The following is a 19,108-nucleotide window of genomic DNA, read 5'->3' as shown; positions in this document are numbered from 1 at the left end:
ATGTAACATAACATCGTTACTCAAAAGACTTGAAGTTGCAGCTGAAGTTGGTAAGAAAAATATCTGAATTAGACATTTTTATTGTTTATAATCTTGTGTATTATACAGTTTGCTTATTTTTTTCTTTACTGTAATTTAATTTAACTGCTTACGGTTCATCTGACTGTGGTTTAAGCAGCACACAAGGCATTCCTCCCATGTAGGCTCTGCATTAAACAAGAGGGTTACAAGAGTATTTCATTTCAATACACAAGCTAGCAAATAAATTGTCCTCTGACTCTCAGTCTTACATTTTCTTAAAATAAGTGAATAAATATCAGTGGGTTGAGATCTTTCCACCTTTCAATGCAAATACAGTAAACATCTTAAAAGAGGTGTGTCAAACTAATTTCTTTAGCGTATATTAATGAGGCAGACTGACAGGATCCCCCATTTTAAAGAGCTAATATATTTTGGTGAGACAGCAATATGAACATTTTGAAGTGTATCTATGTTTTGTGTATTTTATACCTCAAAAATCTGACATTGCGGCCGTTTGAGCTCACAGCCGTGCTGCTTCCATACACATCAGTGTAGATCTTTCCTCGCACTGTCACCAAGGTTCCTGCAGAGATTTTGAAGTAGGTTTAAGATGATGGTTCAAACTAGACTCTGTAAATTCACCACATGCTAGAGAAGAAGCTACAGGCTGCACCTGGAGGACCACTGACTGGACTCAGAGAGTAGATAGTAGGGGTGGAATACGAGACAGGCTGAGGAGAGTTCAGGTACAAACAGAAACATAATGTTAGAAACCAACCAGTGAGGCAAACCCAAACTCAACTGCAGGGAATAAATTCTCAGTCAGTCTTTTACCTACAAACTTACATAGAAGCTGCAGGGGTATCCTTTGTACATGCCACCACACATATTGCTGTCAGGAATGGGAACACCATCCACACTGACGTGGACCAAATAGACATCACTCAGCATGGGTCTGTGATGGATGAATGAATCATTTTAGATGCTTTAAACACATGCATGCAGTGGCTTACATGGTTATTAAACCGATGTGTAGGCTACCGGGTGTAACAAAGGATCTGGGTGCTGTGTGTTGAGCCTTTCTCCACATCACAGGGGACTGACAGGGTGTTTGACACCAGGGTCACACGGTTTCCAGATGTGTCATCTGTTGGATTTAGCTGGAACTGGCGCTGCTGGGCAAACCCTGAAAAACATTGAAATAAATCCTTAAAACAAAAAATGCAAGAATGTTGTGCTGGTTTAAAGGAGTCAGTCAGGCAGGAAATGAAGGAAATCACTGGGTCATAAAAAGTACTGAAAATTCAGCTAAAGTCACAAAACTTTAGATTAGAAGTTGTACAACAATTTAGAAACAAATAATCTACAACTACTTTACATACTCTATATTCTTCAGTTACAGCTCTTCAGCCAATCAAATCTTTTGATAAGGTTTTGATTATTTTAACAAATATATCTCATTATCTGTTTAAAGCCTCATAAATTAATTAAAATTAAGATTCATGGGTATCTTAAAACTTAATCTGTAACAAAACCATAGTGTAATAGTTTTGCATTAAACATTAGCATGAACTAAACCGTGCAAACTGTGACCTGTCCTGTTGTAAGCTCTTACCTGTTCCTGAAATGGTGAGTCGTGTTGCTCCATTGACGCTCCCTCGATTTGGATATATGTAGTTAACGCTCTGAGCACCTGAAGATATATGTACAACTATATGAGACCTTTGAGAATTGGGTGAGCAGGTCACTTGTTATGAAATATTTTAAAAATACACACTAGTCCTACAGAATGCAATTTCAAAACAATAGGCAACAGTTATCGTCAGCTGTAATAAACAATGTATTTTTTTTCCAGCTACTTACTGCAGCAGCACCAAAGTGTGAGGAACAGAACCATCACCTTCAATGTGGACCCCATCCCGGAAATTTCCTAGATTTCCTTGCTGTCTCACCTGCAGGCTGCTGCTCAGGTCCTGGTATGGAAAAACCGTGAACCATTCACAGTCAAAAAGTGCTGTTTCAGAATGTTGTCTGAAGGATTTTAAGAAAATACAAAGCAGAAAATGAAATAAAATATTAGAGAAATAGAAAGTCTCTGAAAACTCAAATGGTCTCCCTTAAAATTAAAACCACTACTGAGTAGATTAAATACATCTCCATAGGTTTGCAGCTGTATTGTGAATACTTGCATAAAAGTCGATATCAATCTCAAGTGATGTTGAAAAATGTTAGATTTTTAAATTAAACTGTGATTTAAAAATGAATAAAGACCACGTGTTGTCAGCTGTAAAATGAGTCAAACAGAGACACTGTCCCTGTGTATGAAAAGTGCATTCTGCTATATATTGTAGCTCTGTGTCACGCCTCTCACCTGAAACTGGGAGGAGACTGGGAAATCAACCAGTCTAAATCAAAAATGCCTGGAGCTGGGTCAAATGATGATGAGGAACAGCTTCGACTTTGAAGTAAAGAGAAAAAAATCGAAACTATAAAAAGCCAATAGTGAAGAGTTGGCATTTCAGGTTTTGTATGTCAAAGTAAAAAGAAGTGTTACTGAACATTAAAGCAGAAATGACTGGAATGCAAATATGTGTGACAACAACAACATAATGAAATCCAACAGTCACTGAAAAGACATGACCTTTGTGAAGAAAGCTCATAATATTTATTTTTTAAGCTCTTATTTTGCAATTATAGAGCCAACTGTCAATATTTAATTCAACACAATGAGCACCTGTACAGTGTGCTCTTTAGTTACAGGGCTGTTAGTGGATTGTGTTAAAATGGTGTTTGTGTTATTGTGTCCTCACTCTCACACGTTATATATAAACCGTAACATGTAAAGACAATCACAGTGGTGGTTGAAAGTTTTATAAAAGTGGCTGTAATAATGACAGACTCAAGTACTGTACTTAAATACAATTTTGAGGTATTGGTACTTTACTTGAGTATTTTCATTTTGTGCTAATTTGTACTTCCACTTCATTACATTTTACAGGTAAATGTTGTATTTTTTTTACTCCACTACATTTATTTTATAACTTTAGTTACTTTTCAACTAAAGGTTAATACAAAAATTACAGTACAATCAAAAGACTTTATTGATCTCCAGGGAAGAATTCTCAAGCTAACCAGCAGTGTGTATTGTACTTCAAATTATAAGCATATAAACTGGTTACAACTAGCTCCTCCTTTACCAGCTGCAACATTAAAGTGATGTACACAATAATGGATCAATAATTACATTTCAATGATATATATTCATGTTAATGCTAATACTTTGTACTTTTACTTAAGCAATATTTTGAATTGAGAGGGTTTTTTGTTTGTTTTGTTTTAACTAAGTAACAGATTTCAGTACTTCCTTCACCACTGCAATCCAACACCACAATATTCCTTTGTCAAAGCATTCATGTCAGGGCACGTCCAGTTTCAAGTTCAAGTTTAGGCTAATTTTTTCTTTGCAGCTCTAAAAATGTTTAATTTCCACAAAGGTTCTGCAGCACTATGTGCATGTTTTTTGTGACCAGGTGGCTACAGCACTGGCTAGATGCCCATGGAGGCAAGAAGAAGAAGAAATTGCAACAAATCAGCACCTACAGGACAAAGAATAAGCACAGTCTCAACAACAGAGAGATAATGTGACAGTATGAGGGCAGCATATTATATTAGTAGAAGGTGTCCCTATTTGCTTATAATGGAATAATTCCACATTACAACAAGTGGTGTATCTGCAGAAGAGGGAACATTGCAAAGAATACATCTCACCTGTCTCACAGTCTAGTTTCCCCCATGCCATCAGGACAGAGATACAGAAGCATTTCTTCAAGGATCATACATTTAAGGAACAGTTTTTTTTTCTCCCCTCAGCAATAAGACTGTTGAACAACAGCATGAGCATTACTGCAAAAATAACTGAAAATCTCTGATTAGTTGGAAAGGTCAATCCTGCTCAAAACCTTTTAGATGCTAGTATCTGTTATGTTGAATGACTCTAGATAACAGGAGGCTCTGACAGCACCTCTCCACATTAAGACAGGTTGTGGAACAGATTTCTACAATAGAAATATTAAAATAAAAGTTACATACTATAGCTTTAAATTAGGACGCAAACAAGGAGAGGCAGAAACATGTGCAGCTGATGAGTGAGAGAAATAAAGTGGGAGAACAACATTGTCATATTTAACAAACTCAATAGTGAGAGACAATTGTTTAAGGTCTTAAGACTTGGATAATAAAATCATTATTACACAGACGTCATGCAGCGCCAGTCAGCCAATCACTCCTCTCACATTTGGTTGTTAGCTGGTCTTGTTAGATGCTGGTAGGGGTGTACGGTGAAAGCAATTAGTGAGTGCAGCAAACCAACATTTGATGGGGAATCACAGGAAATAAAATCCTGAACTTTTTTGGACTGTTTGAGAAGCACATATGTCAATACATTAGCCATGTATTTCATCAGTTATTTTTTCAGTTTGTCAAAATGAAAATGTATTTGAGAAGGGAGAAAGAGACAATACAGGAGGAACAGTAGCTGCACAGAAAAATGTTTTTCTTTGTTACTGTTTTTTGAGTTTATATATTTTGAGCTCATAAATAAATGATTTTCGTTTCAAGGCATGAAGCTAATATCAGCATCAATTTCAGCTGCCAACACTTTAGGCAGTGTTTATATAATAATTAAAGTAATATACACGTTCACTTTTCAAATTCCTCATTAGTTTAGGTGGGAGTCAGAAAACTGATTGTGGTAAGCGATGAGAGCAGTGTGGGTGTGAGGGATGGAGCTCTGGAGATACCAAAACGTACAGTTAAAACTTCAGTGGTGTGGATCAACATCAACTGAATACGATTAGATTTCCTTTTTTTAAATTGGCATTCAGTGCTGTATCTGTTCTAGTGTGCTGGCAAAGCCACGCGCTGACAGCTATCATACATAATAACCACACACACAGGGACCCATTGTACTATATGAAGATGCACAGCTCACATACACAAGGTCTCTCACTGCCCACGCACCAAACTAAAAACTCAGTGTGTAGAAATACCCCTGACACTGTCTGTTATTTGAGAACTGCACAAAACAAGTAATTTCCATTAAATCTGAGAGAAAATGTGTCATCCTGCAGGTTCAGACAGTGAGTGCATCTTGCTCTATTTCCTCTCCTCAATTAGGAGAACTGAAGAGTCCCACAACAATGTAGAGGATGAGGACAAAGACTTTTGTTTATAGCACAAAACACTCATAATGCCGTCTGTTGAGAAAAGAGATGGCAAAAAAGGTCTGTCTGCATTTTTTGGGTCTCACCAAGAATCAAACAGTCCTCAGTAGCAATTCCAACAAAACACAATCAGGACCCCCAGTGACCAAAATAGGTATGAATGTATTTATTTTTTTTCCCAAAACTGCTGCATAACAAACTAAAAACAATACGAAAACACAATACAAAATAAAAATAATACTTCAGCGTTGCTCACAATGAGAACAAACATCAGTTTGGATCTACAGCGAGTAAAAAAAACTTTGTCTGGTTCACAAGGTCGCATGCTGAGCTAGAAAAGCTCTGATTCTCTGAAGGAGCTCTTTTTTCACACTATCTGGTACAAGTGCTGCAGAGAGAACATAAAAAAAGAGATGTCAGAATGTCAGAACAGTGACCAGAAAAACAGAAACATATCTGTGATCCAATCCATAGCAACAGTCCTAAATAATTATAATGAATAAGCTATTAACTACTGCTGTTAACTTTGAAATGGTGACTATCAGATGGCTGGTTTATTATGTACAACCTGCTAAAACCAATGGATTCTAAAACAAAAGCCCTATAATGACTCCTGAATTCATCACGATTACGATCAGATTTTATCTGTGTTGTTTTGATGAAGGGTAAGGTTAAATTTAATTGTCGTTTTGGGGCTGCAGGGTTTTTTGCATTGCATTACAATATTATCAATTTCAATATTCAGCAGCTGTTATACTGTAAAAATATTATAACTATTATATCAATAACAGCTTTCAGCATTATGTTGTCCAGTACACATGATAGGCTCTGAACAGACAGTAAAGCAGCAGTCTTGACAAAGACAGCACATTTTATTTCAAGTACTATTTAGGGTAAAAAAAACAAACAAACACTTGGGTCAACAATTAGCTGTGTATCTTTAAAAAGTTGAGTAGCATTTCTCTCAGCATAGTTAAACCTATTAAAAAGGGAACGGAAAAATGTTACAAGTGTAGAAGTAACAGCTTGAGAAGACATTCCATTCCTGGAAATATTGTAAAGTATTCTGCTCCATTACTTTAGAATATACTAACTGATGGAAAAGTACGGCAACATTTTATATGGCAAATAAACTTTTATTGAGTAAAGATCTGACCTGATTCCACTTTATAAATGTCCCTGTATAAACTGGCCAGATGTGGACTCCTTTGCAGTTTACAAGTAAGAAGAGATTTTTTTTTAAAACTTAGTAAATAAAACTAGTACAATTAAAAATAATTCCTTTTTCATCTGTTAAAACCTCAGTTTTCCCCATATTTTCCCATTAAGTATCTTCACTGAAGCCTGTCTCCCTGTACCACATACTGTATGTATTGTGTATCAGCTTGTTCCAGCTCTTTATTACAGCTGCATTGTGTTTATGACTGAAATATTCAGTGTTTCTTAAGTCTGTAGTCTAGTCAATTATGTTGACAATTATATTTAGAACCATTTAAAATTGTCTTTCAGTGCACAATTTTGTATATAATCAATGTTCATATTGTATTTAGAACTAGTTTTTTAAACATTGAATACACCTTGAATGTCTCTACTTCGACCAGTAAAGCTTAACCTGTCTCATCAAATTTTATTCTAGATGTCGTGTGGATTGTTCTATTCACATTCCCCAAATTCAAATTCCTGTGGGGTGTAACAAAGTGCAGCAGGAGTGTGCACTGAGCTAGTAAGGTGGTGGATTTTGTTTTCTTGAACATATTTTATACACCCAACCTGCTGTTGTGTTTGTACGTTAACAACTGTGCAGTACCTCTGCCTTTTGGTGTGACTTCTGTGACCAGGTCTTCCACTGTGACATGCTCCAGGCCTTTTTCTCTGATCACATCTGGATACAAGAATTAGTGGCTATAGTGATGAGGTTTTTAGGACCACACTTCTATTACTTCCAAACATACTCTCACTACCTTTACAGTGCGCTTTCAGTTGATCCTTCCATCCACACTCCACCAGCTTGGCCCTGAGTAACTCTTTCAACCTGCCATTACACAAACGTCTGAATGAATATCTGAAAAACCACTGCTATCTCTAGACAATTCATGATCAAATCACTGAGAAAAAAGGCTCGCTTACCGCTCCCGCTCCCCCATTTCTATTAGCTTCTGGTTTATTGCAGCCCTCATTTGGGAGTCTTTGCTCATGATCTAAGAATTATTTAAAATAGCAGCTGTATCAGTTTCTATGATATGATATGATATGACAAAAACATAGAAAAATGTTTACTTTAGCAGTCAACAACCTAAACGTTACCTTTTGTTCGAATGGATCAGCTGGGGAACATACAGTCCGTTTACGCAACGGTACCGTCTAAAACTATAAAAGTATAACAGTTCCGCTTTGGCAGTGGTAAGCTAATTCGCCGCAAACCGATTAAAATTGCACAACTACGAAACATCTGTTCATCTTCCAGGGACTGATTTTGGGCTGCAATGGTTAAATAAGAACATTTAAGGGACAAAAATAGTTTTATGAGGAACTAAAAGATAACTCAACTTTTCATGAACTCCCGGGAAGGTCGTGTTCGTTGTAAAATGGCTCCGTGTGCAACAAGCCAGGAAACGTGTCTTTTTGACTTCACCACCACCATCATCATCATCTTCATCATCTTGTTGTATAGCCTGTGAACAACTTGTACCAGTAATATTTAAAAGACATGGCCGCGTCTAATTATTCCTTGAAGGTCAACAGAGACTTGTTAGACCCAAACTTTGAAAGTTACAGGTTATCTCTGGACGCCATACCGACGTACAACGTAGAACTGGATGCTGGTGAGAGATTATAGTACAGTTAGCAAGTGTGCTAACCTAGCACTAATACAAGACTGAAAGCTCTGATATATCACTGTTATCATAGCTATTTGCACAAACAAGTAACATGCTGGATAAATTAACACATTATTTTTTACATTTAATGTTTGCTAGTAATAGGAAACGTGCATTGGCTATGCTAACTAGCTCTGAAACTGCTGTTGCTGTAAGCCAGTGGTTCAAAGCTGATGTGTGGTTCCCCACTTATACCTCAGGGAGTCTTAGGGGGTCCTAAGATAATGAAGAATATTTAAAGTCGTTGTATTGTAATACTAGAACTGCAACAATTAGGCAATTAATCAATTAGTCTGTTAACAGAAAATGTTAAAAATTGGTAGGCAACTATTTTGGAATATTTATTTTTAACAATTTTTGGCAACAGTGCCAAACAGGTGCTGGCTTAATTTTTATATGTGAGGATTTAATGCTGTTCTTTGTCATACACATACATGGTAAACTGATTATCCTTGGATTTTGAACTGTTAATCACACATTTAAATCATTTAAAAACTTCACTTTGGGCTGTGGCAAAGTATAACGGGCTTTTTTCCACAAATTTCTGATATTTTATAGACAAAGAAAATAATTTGCAGATTAATTGATGATCTGAATAATTACTAGTTGCAGCCCTATTTAATTGGCTGCTCATTATTTTAAAACATTGATGTTTCATAATTTCATTTAATTAGTTGTCTACTGAAAACTATTATTAATGAATTGTTTTGTGAGGAAGTTTATTATCCACAATGTGCAAAATTGTCTTTGGCTTCACCACATCCCATTGTAAACAACTGTGATTTACTGTATTGTATTGTATTTACTGGTATGTTTTTAAGATGGCGCTAACATCCACCTTTTCCCATTCATTTTGGCTGCTGCAGATAAACACCTTTACACATATAGGTGTAAAACAGGTTTATTTTTGCATATCGCAAGGTCATTAAGTATAGTTAAGTACAGACCATAATTCTACTACTTGTGTTACATATTAAGTGACATCCAAAAATGATCACAAATGTCATTTCCACAGTACATCATATATCATACAAAAATAAGAGCCTGGACTGTTAGAGGAATGGTAGAGTGTAAGTCTTCATCATTGAAAAGGAAAAATGTAACTAGGGTCAAGTGTTGTCTACTTTTCTTGGCTTTTTTAACCTTTTGTTTTTTCATCTGTACTGCAGCTGTGGAGGAAGTTAAACTGAAGGATACTCAGTACACCCTGGAGCATATGCGTGCTTTTGGCATGTACAATTACCTGCAATTAGACCCTTGGTATGAAGATAGTGTTTTGTTTGTGGACTGCAAAGGACGGGTTCTCAGTCTCACTGTCACCCTGGTGAGCTTTTAAATCTTCCTTGTTTTTTCTGGAACTGATTGTTACCAGTACTCTTTTATATGTTTGTGTTACGGGAACATGCAGGCCTTTTTAGTGCCAGTTTGTTGTCAACACGGGCTACCCACCAGTATCTAGGAGTGTGTGTATTTAGGGTTCATGTCAAACAAAACCATGGTGATTCTGATGTTGGGACAGTGGAATTACTGGTGCACTTTAATGCATCTGACACACCAGCAGGTGCTGATCAAATGCTTGAGTAATAGCAGCACTAGCCCATGATGCATTTCCGGCAGGTGATGTTGTGAACAAATGATTAACATTTTTAAAGTTGCAATATAAATATAGCTCATTATAATTTTCCTTACTTGCTTTTTTTTTGTTTAACATGCTCAACAGAGACATTCAGGGCGGGTGAAAGTCTCAGTATTCACAGGTCCTTACATGGCTTTTTGTTCTGGTTTAACATCATATGAACAAGCACAGAAGGTAACGTTTTGGATGAGTCTTTGTGTGTCTCTGTCACAGGAGTGACTGCATAATTGACTCAAGGTACTGATCCAGGTTTGGTACCCAATACCAGGATGCTGAGACGAGGAGCAAAATCAGCCCAGTGACTTCTTCAACTAAGACTTCTTTCATGTCTACAGCATCATTGACCATGATTAGAGATAATTGGTGCCACATCAATGTATTTTATGTGTGAACTGGCCTCATCATTTCAGTGGCATCATTAAATGGCTCTTTATGGAAATGTGTTGCCCAAAGTCTAATTACAATCATCGTATGATAATTATGGTTTCTGGCAGGGCTTTTTGTGTACTTTTTCCAGAGAAGTGTTGCTCGGCACATTGTTCGTAGGTGGTTCACGCTCTGTTTGGGGCCTTAATATGATCTCAAAGGAGCATCATACATTAGGTGGTGATATACTAATACACAGTGTCATGCTGTCATGGCAACAACAGGACAGCTGCTGCATAGTCCTTTTGAAATGCTGTTAATTTACACAATGAGTAATTGATGCTCATGTGGTGGCATATCTGTCTATTACTAACAAGACCTTCACGTGGGCGTCCGCATGACAGTTTCATCTCTCCTTGATGAGTATATGCTTTTTTCTGTTATTCAGCTTTCATGTAGAAGGAATCTTCCTGTGCCCTTTTAAGAATAAGAACATTATGGAAATGATTTGTTTGTGTGTTTTCATATCAGATGCCAATAACACAATTTTCTTATGGGATTAGAGTGTCCCATTCAGTATGAGAGCAGCGACCTTTCTCTTCATCTGCAGTACAAAGCCCTCTCTTATTAAGTGGCTCTGATTGCGTCTTTGTGCGTCATGACTGGGCTGCTTGAAGAAAGTAGTCAGGTTGGTTGGCAGCAGTGAGAACAGATACTGTATATCATCCATTTAACATTATTCTAGAATCTGTTCTGTTTTGTTGTAACTTGCAATAAGGTTCATGCATAACTGTTGAAACATTTTGTCGTCGATTTGTTCATGAAATAAAATTTGTTTTCATGCAACATTTTCTGGTTTCATCTTCTCAAAAGTGAGGATTTGCTGCTTTTCTTTTTCATACAGTATATGACAACAAATGTGATGAGCCGTCCCTGGTAGACTAGTGGTTAAGGCCTGGGTTCGACTCAGGGTTGCGTCAGGAAGGGCATCCGGCATAAAACACATGCCAAATGTCAGCATGCGAGTCAGTGTGATGATCCACTGTGGCGACCCCTAAACGGGAAAAAGCCGAAAGTGACTTTCTTTCTATATGACAACAAATGTTGTGTAAAACAAGCAGCTTGGAGATGTCACCTTGGGCTTTGAGAAATTGAAGAAAGTGCATTTTTTCACTGGTTTTTGACATTTCATTGGCCAAATAAATAATCTTAATTGAATACTGAAGAAAAAATTGTTAGTTACTCTGTCCAACAACACAGTCAGATCTGCTCCCTGCCAATATCCCTGATGTGTTGTTTCTTTGGATGTAGTACTGTGAGGAAAGTTCTTTTAGGCTGACTGATGTATTGTGATTCCAGGACACCGCCCTGGGGAAGGCGAGAGAAGTCTTCCATATAACTGAGTCCAGCCAGTGTGAGGATCGTCTTTGTGCATCCTTGAGTCTCACTTCAGCGACCTGGGCCGCTCTCTCTGATGGCACCGGCCGACTGTACGTCCTCCGCACCAGCAAGAGGGGAGACAGCTCCCACATGAAGTGGGAAGTAAGTATAGCAACAGGTATCTTTGTGTGTTTTCCATCATTTAGACATCTTCCAGAGAATGCAAAGTATATACCTATGGTATAATCTAGCAGTCACTGTGAAGGTAAACTGACACTAGCTAATCCATGACCGGTGCAACAACACAGTCTGTCACAGATTGCACCCTTCTCAGAATTGTCTAAAGATGACACAGTATCACAGTAGAAATAAGTAGGTCAGCAGAGCTTCTGCACACTGGAAATATGTCAGCATGTAGCATTATAGTCACAGTGTTGCTGTGTCATCTGCTTTTTTTTGATTGACATCATGATTTTTCATTTGTAACTGACACTTGATGTACTCCCAGTAACTCGCTGATTGCTCTCTTCACAACTGTTGTAGATTAGACTGGGAGAAATTGGATGTGCAGAAAGTGGGTGTTCAAATAATCATTTAATCACTGTAAAAGCAGTTAATAAAAAGAGCGAGGTAATTGTCACTGTGACAAAATCTCAAGTGGCTGGTGAAATATTTAGTCTGGTGAGGTTCTAGTTTTTTTTTTTCATGTCAGCAAATCACACTGAAAGACCAAAACCTAGTGTGAACTCATAGGAAGTATTGCCTGTATAGTCAAAGCCTAGTCCCTCTGTGCCATAAAGCTCCACTGTTGTCTGTAAACTGTAAAAACATGTCATTGTTGCACTGGGTGGCACATTTTTTTTCATAAAAATGAACATGAGTACTCAGTCTCTTTATGAAGATATAACCAGAAAATAGAGGAAATATGTACACAATATTAAAAACACAAACTTTACAAAATAAATTGACTGATGCAGTCCAAACTCAACATTTAGTGTGATAGCTTGAATTCTTTTGGGGAGACTGTCATGGAGTCTTGAAACCATGACAGCTGGCCATTATAAATGGACTTGTATTAGAGAGGACTGAAGCCTTTGACAAAATGAGTCATTGTGCACTTAATCCTGTTAACAGGCATGCAGTTAAGGTTGGCTACAAAGGAGAGTCCAGTCTGTGAGCAAGCACACTTCATGCAACTCTGAAAGCAAAGTTCAAGAGTGGAATTTGTAATGAAGATTTAAGCCCTCGAGTTGGTAACTTCCAGTGTTCTAATTTTAAATTTCAGCACTCAGAGATCCCAGCCAAGCAGCAGAGCATCTTTCACTGTGTTGTGTGTGTTGGTGAGATAATAAACTGACTCACAGACCAGCTATATTCATGCATTCACATTAAAGTCAGGCCTCTCAGCATCATCACTTTCTTTAGCCAGAGGACTGTAGACAATGATGCAGAAATACTAGTTTGAATTAGCATTTTATTGATGTTATAAAGACAGATCTCTCCTTTCTAAGGTGCAGTATAGACCATTTGAAGCCATTTGATGCTGTGGCCTTGATTTAAAAAATCTTTTACAGCTACATTGTAGCCCTTAATCATTATAACCATTACCCTTTTCTTATCTTATAAAGAATAATACAAGGATAAAGCTGTATTTCATGCTCGGTTCTAGAGCTATTGTAGTCTTATTTTCATGAGAAGGTGCAGCAACATCTCTCCTCTCTTAGTACAACATTTTGTCATAGTCATTATTTTCATGATATTCAGCTTACAGTGATGTAAACCAGAGAAAAGAAACACATTTAAAAAGGTGAGAACAGTGAATGTTCGGCAGCTTTGCTTTGATAAACTACATAAACGGTTAATTATGCTAAATTAATTCATTGAAGGTGGGCTAATCGATATTTCATAATTTCAGTTCTAGTCACATTTGGTACTAGTGAGCATTGAATGAGCATTAATTTCATATCACTTGGTGTTACCTGTGTGCGGGAACTTCTGCAACAGTGTAGAACGAATGTCACAAGTGTGTTCAACAGTTGAATTGAACTACATTCCTATACAGCACAACTCAAAAATGGAAGTTCTATAAATCTTTTTTACCATAGAGTCTTTGAAAACATTGAAGATTATTACATAAATGTTAGTGATCACAGTCAGATGTTGCCCACTGTTGACTGTGTTCTCATAAAATGCTAAAATTATTGGTTGCTCCTGTACTTGCAGCCGCTGTTCAGTGAAGTCCTGGGGGAGCCTTTCATCATCCTCCACAGTATCTCGCATGTCCAGGCTGGAGTCCACAACATGGAGGTTCTGCTGCTCCGCGTCCAAAAAGACCCGCAGGAAACCAAAGGAAGCGGATACTCGGTTTCTCTCGAGTGGATCACAGTTGCCAACACCGCAGGACATGGTGGGTGGTGCACTGGCCCAGTGTAATTTTTGGTAATTAGGCATGAAGTAAGATAAGACAAGCATGTCATACATAATTAGAATTGGAATTTCAAGCTTATTATTTCACACATGCATTTTCACAGTATTCATATCCAGCAGATGACAGAAATCCTTGTTAATTAAATCATACTAGGAAGTTAGTTATAGGCTGCCTCTAATGGAGTTTAATTATCATGTCCCAGATGAGTTTAGTAGACTCTGAAGCAAACACTGGCATGAAGGAGTTTCATTAAGGTGTCTGGCACTTGCTGAGAAAGAAAGACCCTGACTGATTAAAAGACTGGATAGGAAAAACACAGAAGCAGCCTTTTGGGAGCCCCTTCCTTGTTTGGTTGGATTTAAAGATGATGCCCTCTGATATCTGCTTTCTGTACCTTAATCTTTTGTTGATTGTTTAGTGATTCAATGTCTGTCACAGATCTGCATTCTGATCATGCAAATCGGCTCTCTGGTCTAGGCTTTCAATTTGGATTTACAGTTGTATCAGTCAGCAGGGTTTGAATATCACTGCAGAGGGAATCCATGTCTATAAAATCGGTTCTGTCATACTGCATATTTTATGGAGGGTAGGAACAGTGTCATTAGTCTCAATATGCCCATGTAGAATATTCTATCCATCCATTCATTATCTATACCACTTATCCTGAAGAGGGTTGTGTGGGGGCAGAAGCTGGAGTACCTGGAGAGAACCCACACAGGCACAGGGAGAACATGCAAAATATTCTTTAAACACAATTTAATCAATGTTTGCAAACAATAGCTCTGTGGGCTCTGTTTCTATTCTAGCAGGTACAAACCTGGTAATGTGTTGTCCTGTTGCTCTGTGCGCTGTTTTAACCTGCATCTACCTGTCAGTGGAGCAGCTGTCGAATTTGTCTCCACAACAACTTAAGAAGAGTCTCGTCTCTTTTGTTTCTCAGGAACTTTTCAGGGAAGACAATATTACAAGGAATTTGACATTCACTGTCTAAATTACAGAAGATTCAGTCTGTTTGATATGCATTGAATGTTTTTAGGATTTTCCCCTCATTATCTACACCACCAGACAAAAGTTGAGAACGCCTCCATTTGTTATTAGTCTAATTCCAACAGCTGAACACACCTGTGTCATTGTTTCTACAACTGACCCTGGGAGGGTCTGACTTCCTTTATTAATGTAAAGCATTGTGAGGTTTTACCTGCTATAATTATCAGCCTTATTAATTTGACTGAAAGCCATTTGTCAGCAGTTACAGATATTGTTATAATAAGGGAACTGGCAGGTGTTTTTATTATTTTGCCCATCCCATTTATATCAGCAAGGGTAGGCTGAATAACAGAAATACCTCTGTGTGTTAATCAGTACAGCTCAACAGCAGCATCAGCTACAGCCTCAAAAGGTTAAATTCAAGATTTTTATTTGCCATTTATGCATAAAGAGACAGTCTAGGCATATACTGTAAGAATTCTTGTGTAGCTCTCCTTTGGAGTCAGGGAAGGAGTCAAAAGCCAGAAAGAACACTTAGTCTTCATATTTGCCTTTATCATCATTAGTCATTTAGGTCAACATTGGATCATTCAGAGATCCTCACTGAACTTCTGGAGAGAGTTTGCTGCACTGAAAGTAAAGGGGCTGAATAATTTTGCACGCCCAATTTTTCAGTTTTTTATTTGTTAAAAAAGTTTGAAATATCCAATAAATTTCGTTCCACTTCATGATTGTGTCCCACTTGTTGTTGATTCTTCACAAAAAATTACAGTTTTATATCCTTATGTTTGAAGCCTGAAATGTGGCAAAAGGTCTCAAAGTTCAAGGGGGCCGAATACTTTCGCAAGGCACTGTAAAGGAATTCTTGTCAATCAACATCCATCTAAAATATTAATGCAAAAACTGAACACTTTCTGTTGCTTTAGATTGCATTAGTTTAGCTAGGTGTGCCCAATAAACGTCTTATAAAACAATAACAGTAAATGCAGAAAGTTCTTAAGTTGGCATCATCACTGATAAACAATGATACAGCTGCTCCATGTTCACATGAGGTTGTAGATTAGTTACATTTTGTTTTAGCAGTGAATATGTGGCAGAATAAAGGAATGGATATGCAGTGTTTTCCCTACCATTATATTAGGAGGGCATCCCCCCACCCCCCCCTTGAAGGTCAAATTCATTTTATTTTCTATATAGTGCCAGATCACAACAGAAGTCATTTAAGGTTACCTTGTTCTTTTATTAAACATAGCCTTATGCTATGTATTTTATTTAGATGGCGGCATGTCATTTCTGTCTCTACATGGTTGCGCATTTAGAATTCTCCTCTGAGTTCCGCCCCGTTGCGCGTGCACACACACACACACACACACACACACACACACTGACACGTATGTGCACACACAGGTGAGCACACTCCCACCAGTGGACACAACAGGCTTTGGAAAATATGTTGTGTCAAGCACCTGACAAGCAAACGCCGCGGGTCGAGTGCTACTTTGTGCCCCGAGCCCTGCTTGGGCGCCGCGGCAAACAACGGTGTGCGCAGCAATATACGTAGCTATAAAAGATGGCTCCATCCAGCTACAGCCAGATCCCTTCTGATAGACGTCAACTCTGCATCTGTCTGACAAACAGATACTTAAGCCCCGCCCTATGCAAACGGTTACTGTTGGGAAAATGCTTTGTCATGGCTTGGTCGAATACTCAAGATGTTACACATTTGTATATGCAGGTGTTTTGGTTTAAAGCAGATGATGTATTCTTGCTTGAGCTGATCCACATACAGTAGTTCCCACAAATACCAGACCACAAGTATGCAGAGGAGTTTGTGAATGCACCCCGCCCTGTCTGACAACATCAACACGTGACAGACTGATTAACAGGGCTGGAAATCCTGAAACTAGCAGGAACTGCCACAGTACCGACTTGACTGTATAAATAGGCTCAGTTGAGAGCGCCTCTCTGAGCATTGAGAGAGATTGTTCTACAGAGGAATCATCGAGTCTGTTCTCAGCACCTCCATCACTGTCTGGTTTGGCTCAGCAACCAATCAGGACAAGTACAGACTTCAGCGGACAGTCAGGACTGCAGAAAAGGTCATTGGTGTGAGCCTGCCCTCCATGGAGGACCTGTACACTTAAGTACTCTGTTTTATCCCTATTTATCTCATTTCAATGAACATTCCTTTGTTGTCTGCATTGTTTACTGTCTGTTTATACTGCTTTTTCTGCATTGTTTGCACTATTTGTTGATGTTAATACTGCTATTTTGTTATATTACACAGCCTATGCTGCTTTACTGTTTGCACATTGGGAGCCGATGTACCTGAGTCAAATTCCTCGTGTCCGTCACACCTGGCCAATAAAGCTGATTCTGATTCTGATTCTGATTGTTTACATGCAGCTAAATTGTATGTGTCTGACACTGTGTTTGTCTTGTATGTTTACTTATGCCCCGCCCCTGCACCAAAGGTTCCTTGTGCCTTACACCAACGGCTACTTATGCCCCATCTTATTTGCACAACAAAAGAGGGGTTTGATCGGGGAAACTGATGAACACCATGGTCCCTGTAAGTGTTTGTGTCGGTGAAGTGATTTGTACTAACTATGTGCGAGTCCAGTAAAATAAGCTGAGCTCTGACATGAAACATATTGATGCTGGTGTACTTCCTCTCTGTCAGAGTTTTATAGAAGACAAGATTAATTTACCCATTTATCACTGTGGCCTTTCGTTTCTTCATTCAGTTCAAGAGAAGAAGTATGAGGTGACGAAGAGGAGGGTCCTCAGGGGGAAGTCGGTGCCTCACTACGCAGCAGTGGAGCCACAGGGGAAGGGGCTAATGGTGGCCTCGGAGAAACCGTTTCTCTTCACACATGTGGACGGTCAACCTGTGGAGCAGCCCGAGCCAGAGCCCATGGAGGTGGAGAAGACAGGTGGGTCAGAGGTGCTGCTGGGAAATCTGCCAGCACACTGCTACAGAGTTATTATTGTTGTTAGGGACTTCACTTCTTCACAAACGTGCAGGTATTTAGCACTTAAAAAAATATTGTTTTCATGCCACTAACTGTTATTTTATATGAACTTCAGAAGCCAAAAGTGGAAGGGAAAGCTAGTAAACCACCATCATCACCACACACTACCATAAACACTGAGGGTTCTTTTTGGGTTTCAGAGAATGTTAAGGGTTATGCATAAGAATATTTTAGTCTGTGAACAGTTTAGAGAAGTGATTTATTTACTTTAATACTTTTTGGCATATGGGGTAAAGGATCACATCAAGTCAAACACATCCTATTTTCACTCCACAAAGTTGAGCTATATATACAGCCAGCTGACATATTTAAGTCTAATATTTCGTCTCCACCAACTCTTGTAAAAGATTCCTTGCTCTACTTACTTCACCGCCTAGCTGCTAACTTTGTCTGTTTGCTGTTTAGTGCCGCGTAGGTTGCATATTTTGCATTTCTTAGAGTCCTTTCACTGAGAACAGCTGCTGCCGCTGCTGCTAACAAGGCTGATGAAAGCATCTTTGAGCCGTAAACCAGAGGCTGAAAATTACTGTAGAAACAGTTCTCTGTGGGCTTGTCACCACAAGCAGCTGCTATTCATTATGTTTTCATTTGTGCCATTATTAATACAAGAAAACACCCATTTTCTGATTAACAAAACATAAAACTAATGCTAATATTTAATTTTACAAAGGAAAAATAAGCTCTAATTTCTGTGTAGGATGTAATTCCTGGAAGTCAGGTGGACCTTTTATTAAATATTGTCTGCTATATTATAAAAATTCACAAATCTAGCCACAGGGGTTGCAAGCCAGTGACTTCTGTGCCGGTCCCAAACCCGGATAAATAGAGAGGGTTGCGTCAGGAAGGGCATCCGGTGTAAAAACATGCCAAATTTAAACATGCGAATCATCAGTGTGAACTCCATACCGGATCGGTCAAGGCCCGGGTTAAGAACGACAGCCACCAGTGCTGTTGACCTACAGGGTGCTGGCGGAAATTGGACTACTGTTGGTTGAAGAAGGAGAGGAGGTAGAAGGATTTGTAGACAGAGAAGAGGAAAGGCAGGAGTATAGGTCTGAGAATAGGGACTCTTAACATTGGCACAATGACAGGGAAAGGTAGAGAGCTGAGACATGATGGAGATAAGGAAGGTAGATATACTGTGTGTGCAGGAGACC

At 38.6% G+C, this 19,108-nt stretch overlaps 3 protein-coding genes across 4 annotated transcripts in view; 1 reads left to right on the top strand and 2 right to left on the bottom strand.

The window, feature by feature from the left end:
- Window positions 1-2,961, bottom strand: part of pkhd1l1.1 (PKHD1 like 1, tandem duplicate 1) — a 40,767-nt gene extending 37,806 nt beyond the window's left edge. Inside the window, exons 1-8 of the mRNA XM_020597527.1 lie at window positions 2,393-2,961; window positions 1,885-2,052; window positions 1,637-1,714; window positions 1,063-1,207; window positions 868-976; window positions 695-752; window positions 511-604; window positions 153-206 (exon numbers count right to left, since the gene is read on the bottom strand). Of these exons, the coding sequence (XP_020453183.1) occupies window positions 153-206; window positions 511-604; window positions 695-752; window positions 868-976; window positions 1,063-1,207; window positions 1,637-1,714; window positions 1,885-1,939 (593 nt within the window). The 5' untranslated portion in view covers window positions 1,940-2,052; window positions 2,393-2,961. The remainder of the gene's footprint in view (window positions 1-152; window positions 207-510; window positions 605-694; window positions 753-867; window positions 977-1,062; window positions 1,208-1,636; window positions 1,715-1,884; window positions 2,053-2,392) is intronic.
- A 2,431-nt stretch (window positions 2,962-5,392) lies between these two features.
- LOC109958681 (ENY2 transcription and export complex 2 subunit) lies at window positions 5,393-7,875 on the bottom strand. Of its 2 annotated transcripts, none has more exons than XM_020597525.1 (5): window positions 7,791-7,875; window positions 7,371-7,441; window positions 7,205-7,275; window positions 7,051-7,125; window positions 5,393-5,631 (listed from the first exon to the last, which is right to left on the bottom strand). In XM_020597525.1, exons 2-5 carry the CDS (start codon window positions 7,436-7,438, stop codon window positions 5,555-5,557), a joined length of 291 nt encoding a protein of 96 aa, XP_020453181.1. In that variant the 5' UTR covers window positions 7,439-7,441; window positions 7,791-7,875; the 3' UTR covers window positions 5,393-5,554. The 2 variants fall into 2 exon arrangements, with proteins under 2 accessions (XP_020453181.1, XP_020453180.1); XM_020597524.1 differs by lacking the exon at window positions 7,791-7,875 and adding an exon at window positions 7,548-7,784.
- Window positions 7,876-7,926: 51 nt separating this feature from the next.
- The window catches only part of nudcd1 (NudC domain containing 1), a 36,239-nt gene continuing 25,057 nt past the window's right edge, over window positions 7,927-19,108 (top strand). The window contains exons 1-5 of the mRNA XM_020597520.1: window positions 7,927-8,065; window positions 9,289-9,443; window positions 11,481-11,663; window positions 13,725-13,908; window positions 17,664-17,852. Coding sequence (XP_020453176.1) covers window positions 7,951-8,065; window positions 9,289-9,443; window positions 11,481-11,663; window positions 13,725-13,908; window positions 17,664-17,852 — 826 coding nt within the window. The 5' untranslated portion in view covers window positions 7,927-7,950. The remainder of the gene's footprint in view (window positions 8,066-9,288; window positions 9,444-11,480; window positions 11,664-13,724; window positions 13,909-17,663; window positions 17,853-19,108) is intronic.

Source organism: Monopterus albus, unplaced genomic scaffold (genome assembly GCF_001952655.1).
Source record: "Monopterus albus unplaced genomic scaffold, M_albus_1.0 scaffold34.1, whole genome shotgun sequence".
NCBI classification, from domain to species: Eukaryota; Metazoa; Chordata; class Actinopteri; order Synbranchiformes; family Synbranchidae; genus Monopterus; species Monopterus albus.
Note: the sequence above shows the minus strand (reverse complement) of the source record. Positions and strands in the feature narration are given on the sequence as shown.

Coding starts and splice junctions, on each gene's coding strand:
- LOC109958681 (XM_020597525.1), bottom strand. CDS start 7,438: ATGAGCAAAGACTCCCAAATGAGGGCTGCAATAAACCAGAAGCTAATA. Junction 7,126..7,204: donor ACTGAAAGCGCACTGTAAAG/GTAGTGAGAGTA, acceptor TCTTGTATCCAG/ATGTGATCAGAGAAAAAGGC. Junction 5,632..7,050: donor AGTCACACCAAAAGGCAGAG/GTACTGCACAGT, acceptor TTCTCTCTGCAG/CACTTGTACCAGATAGTGTG.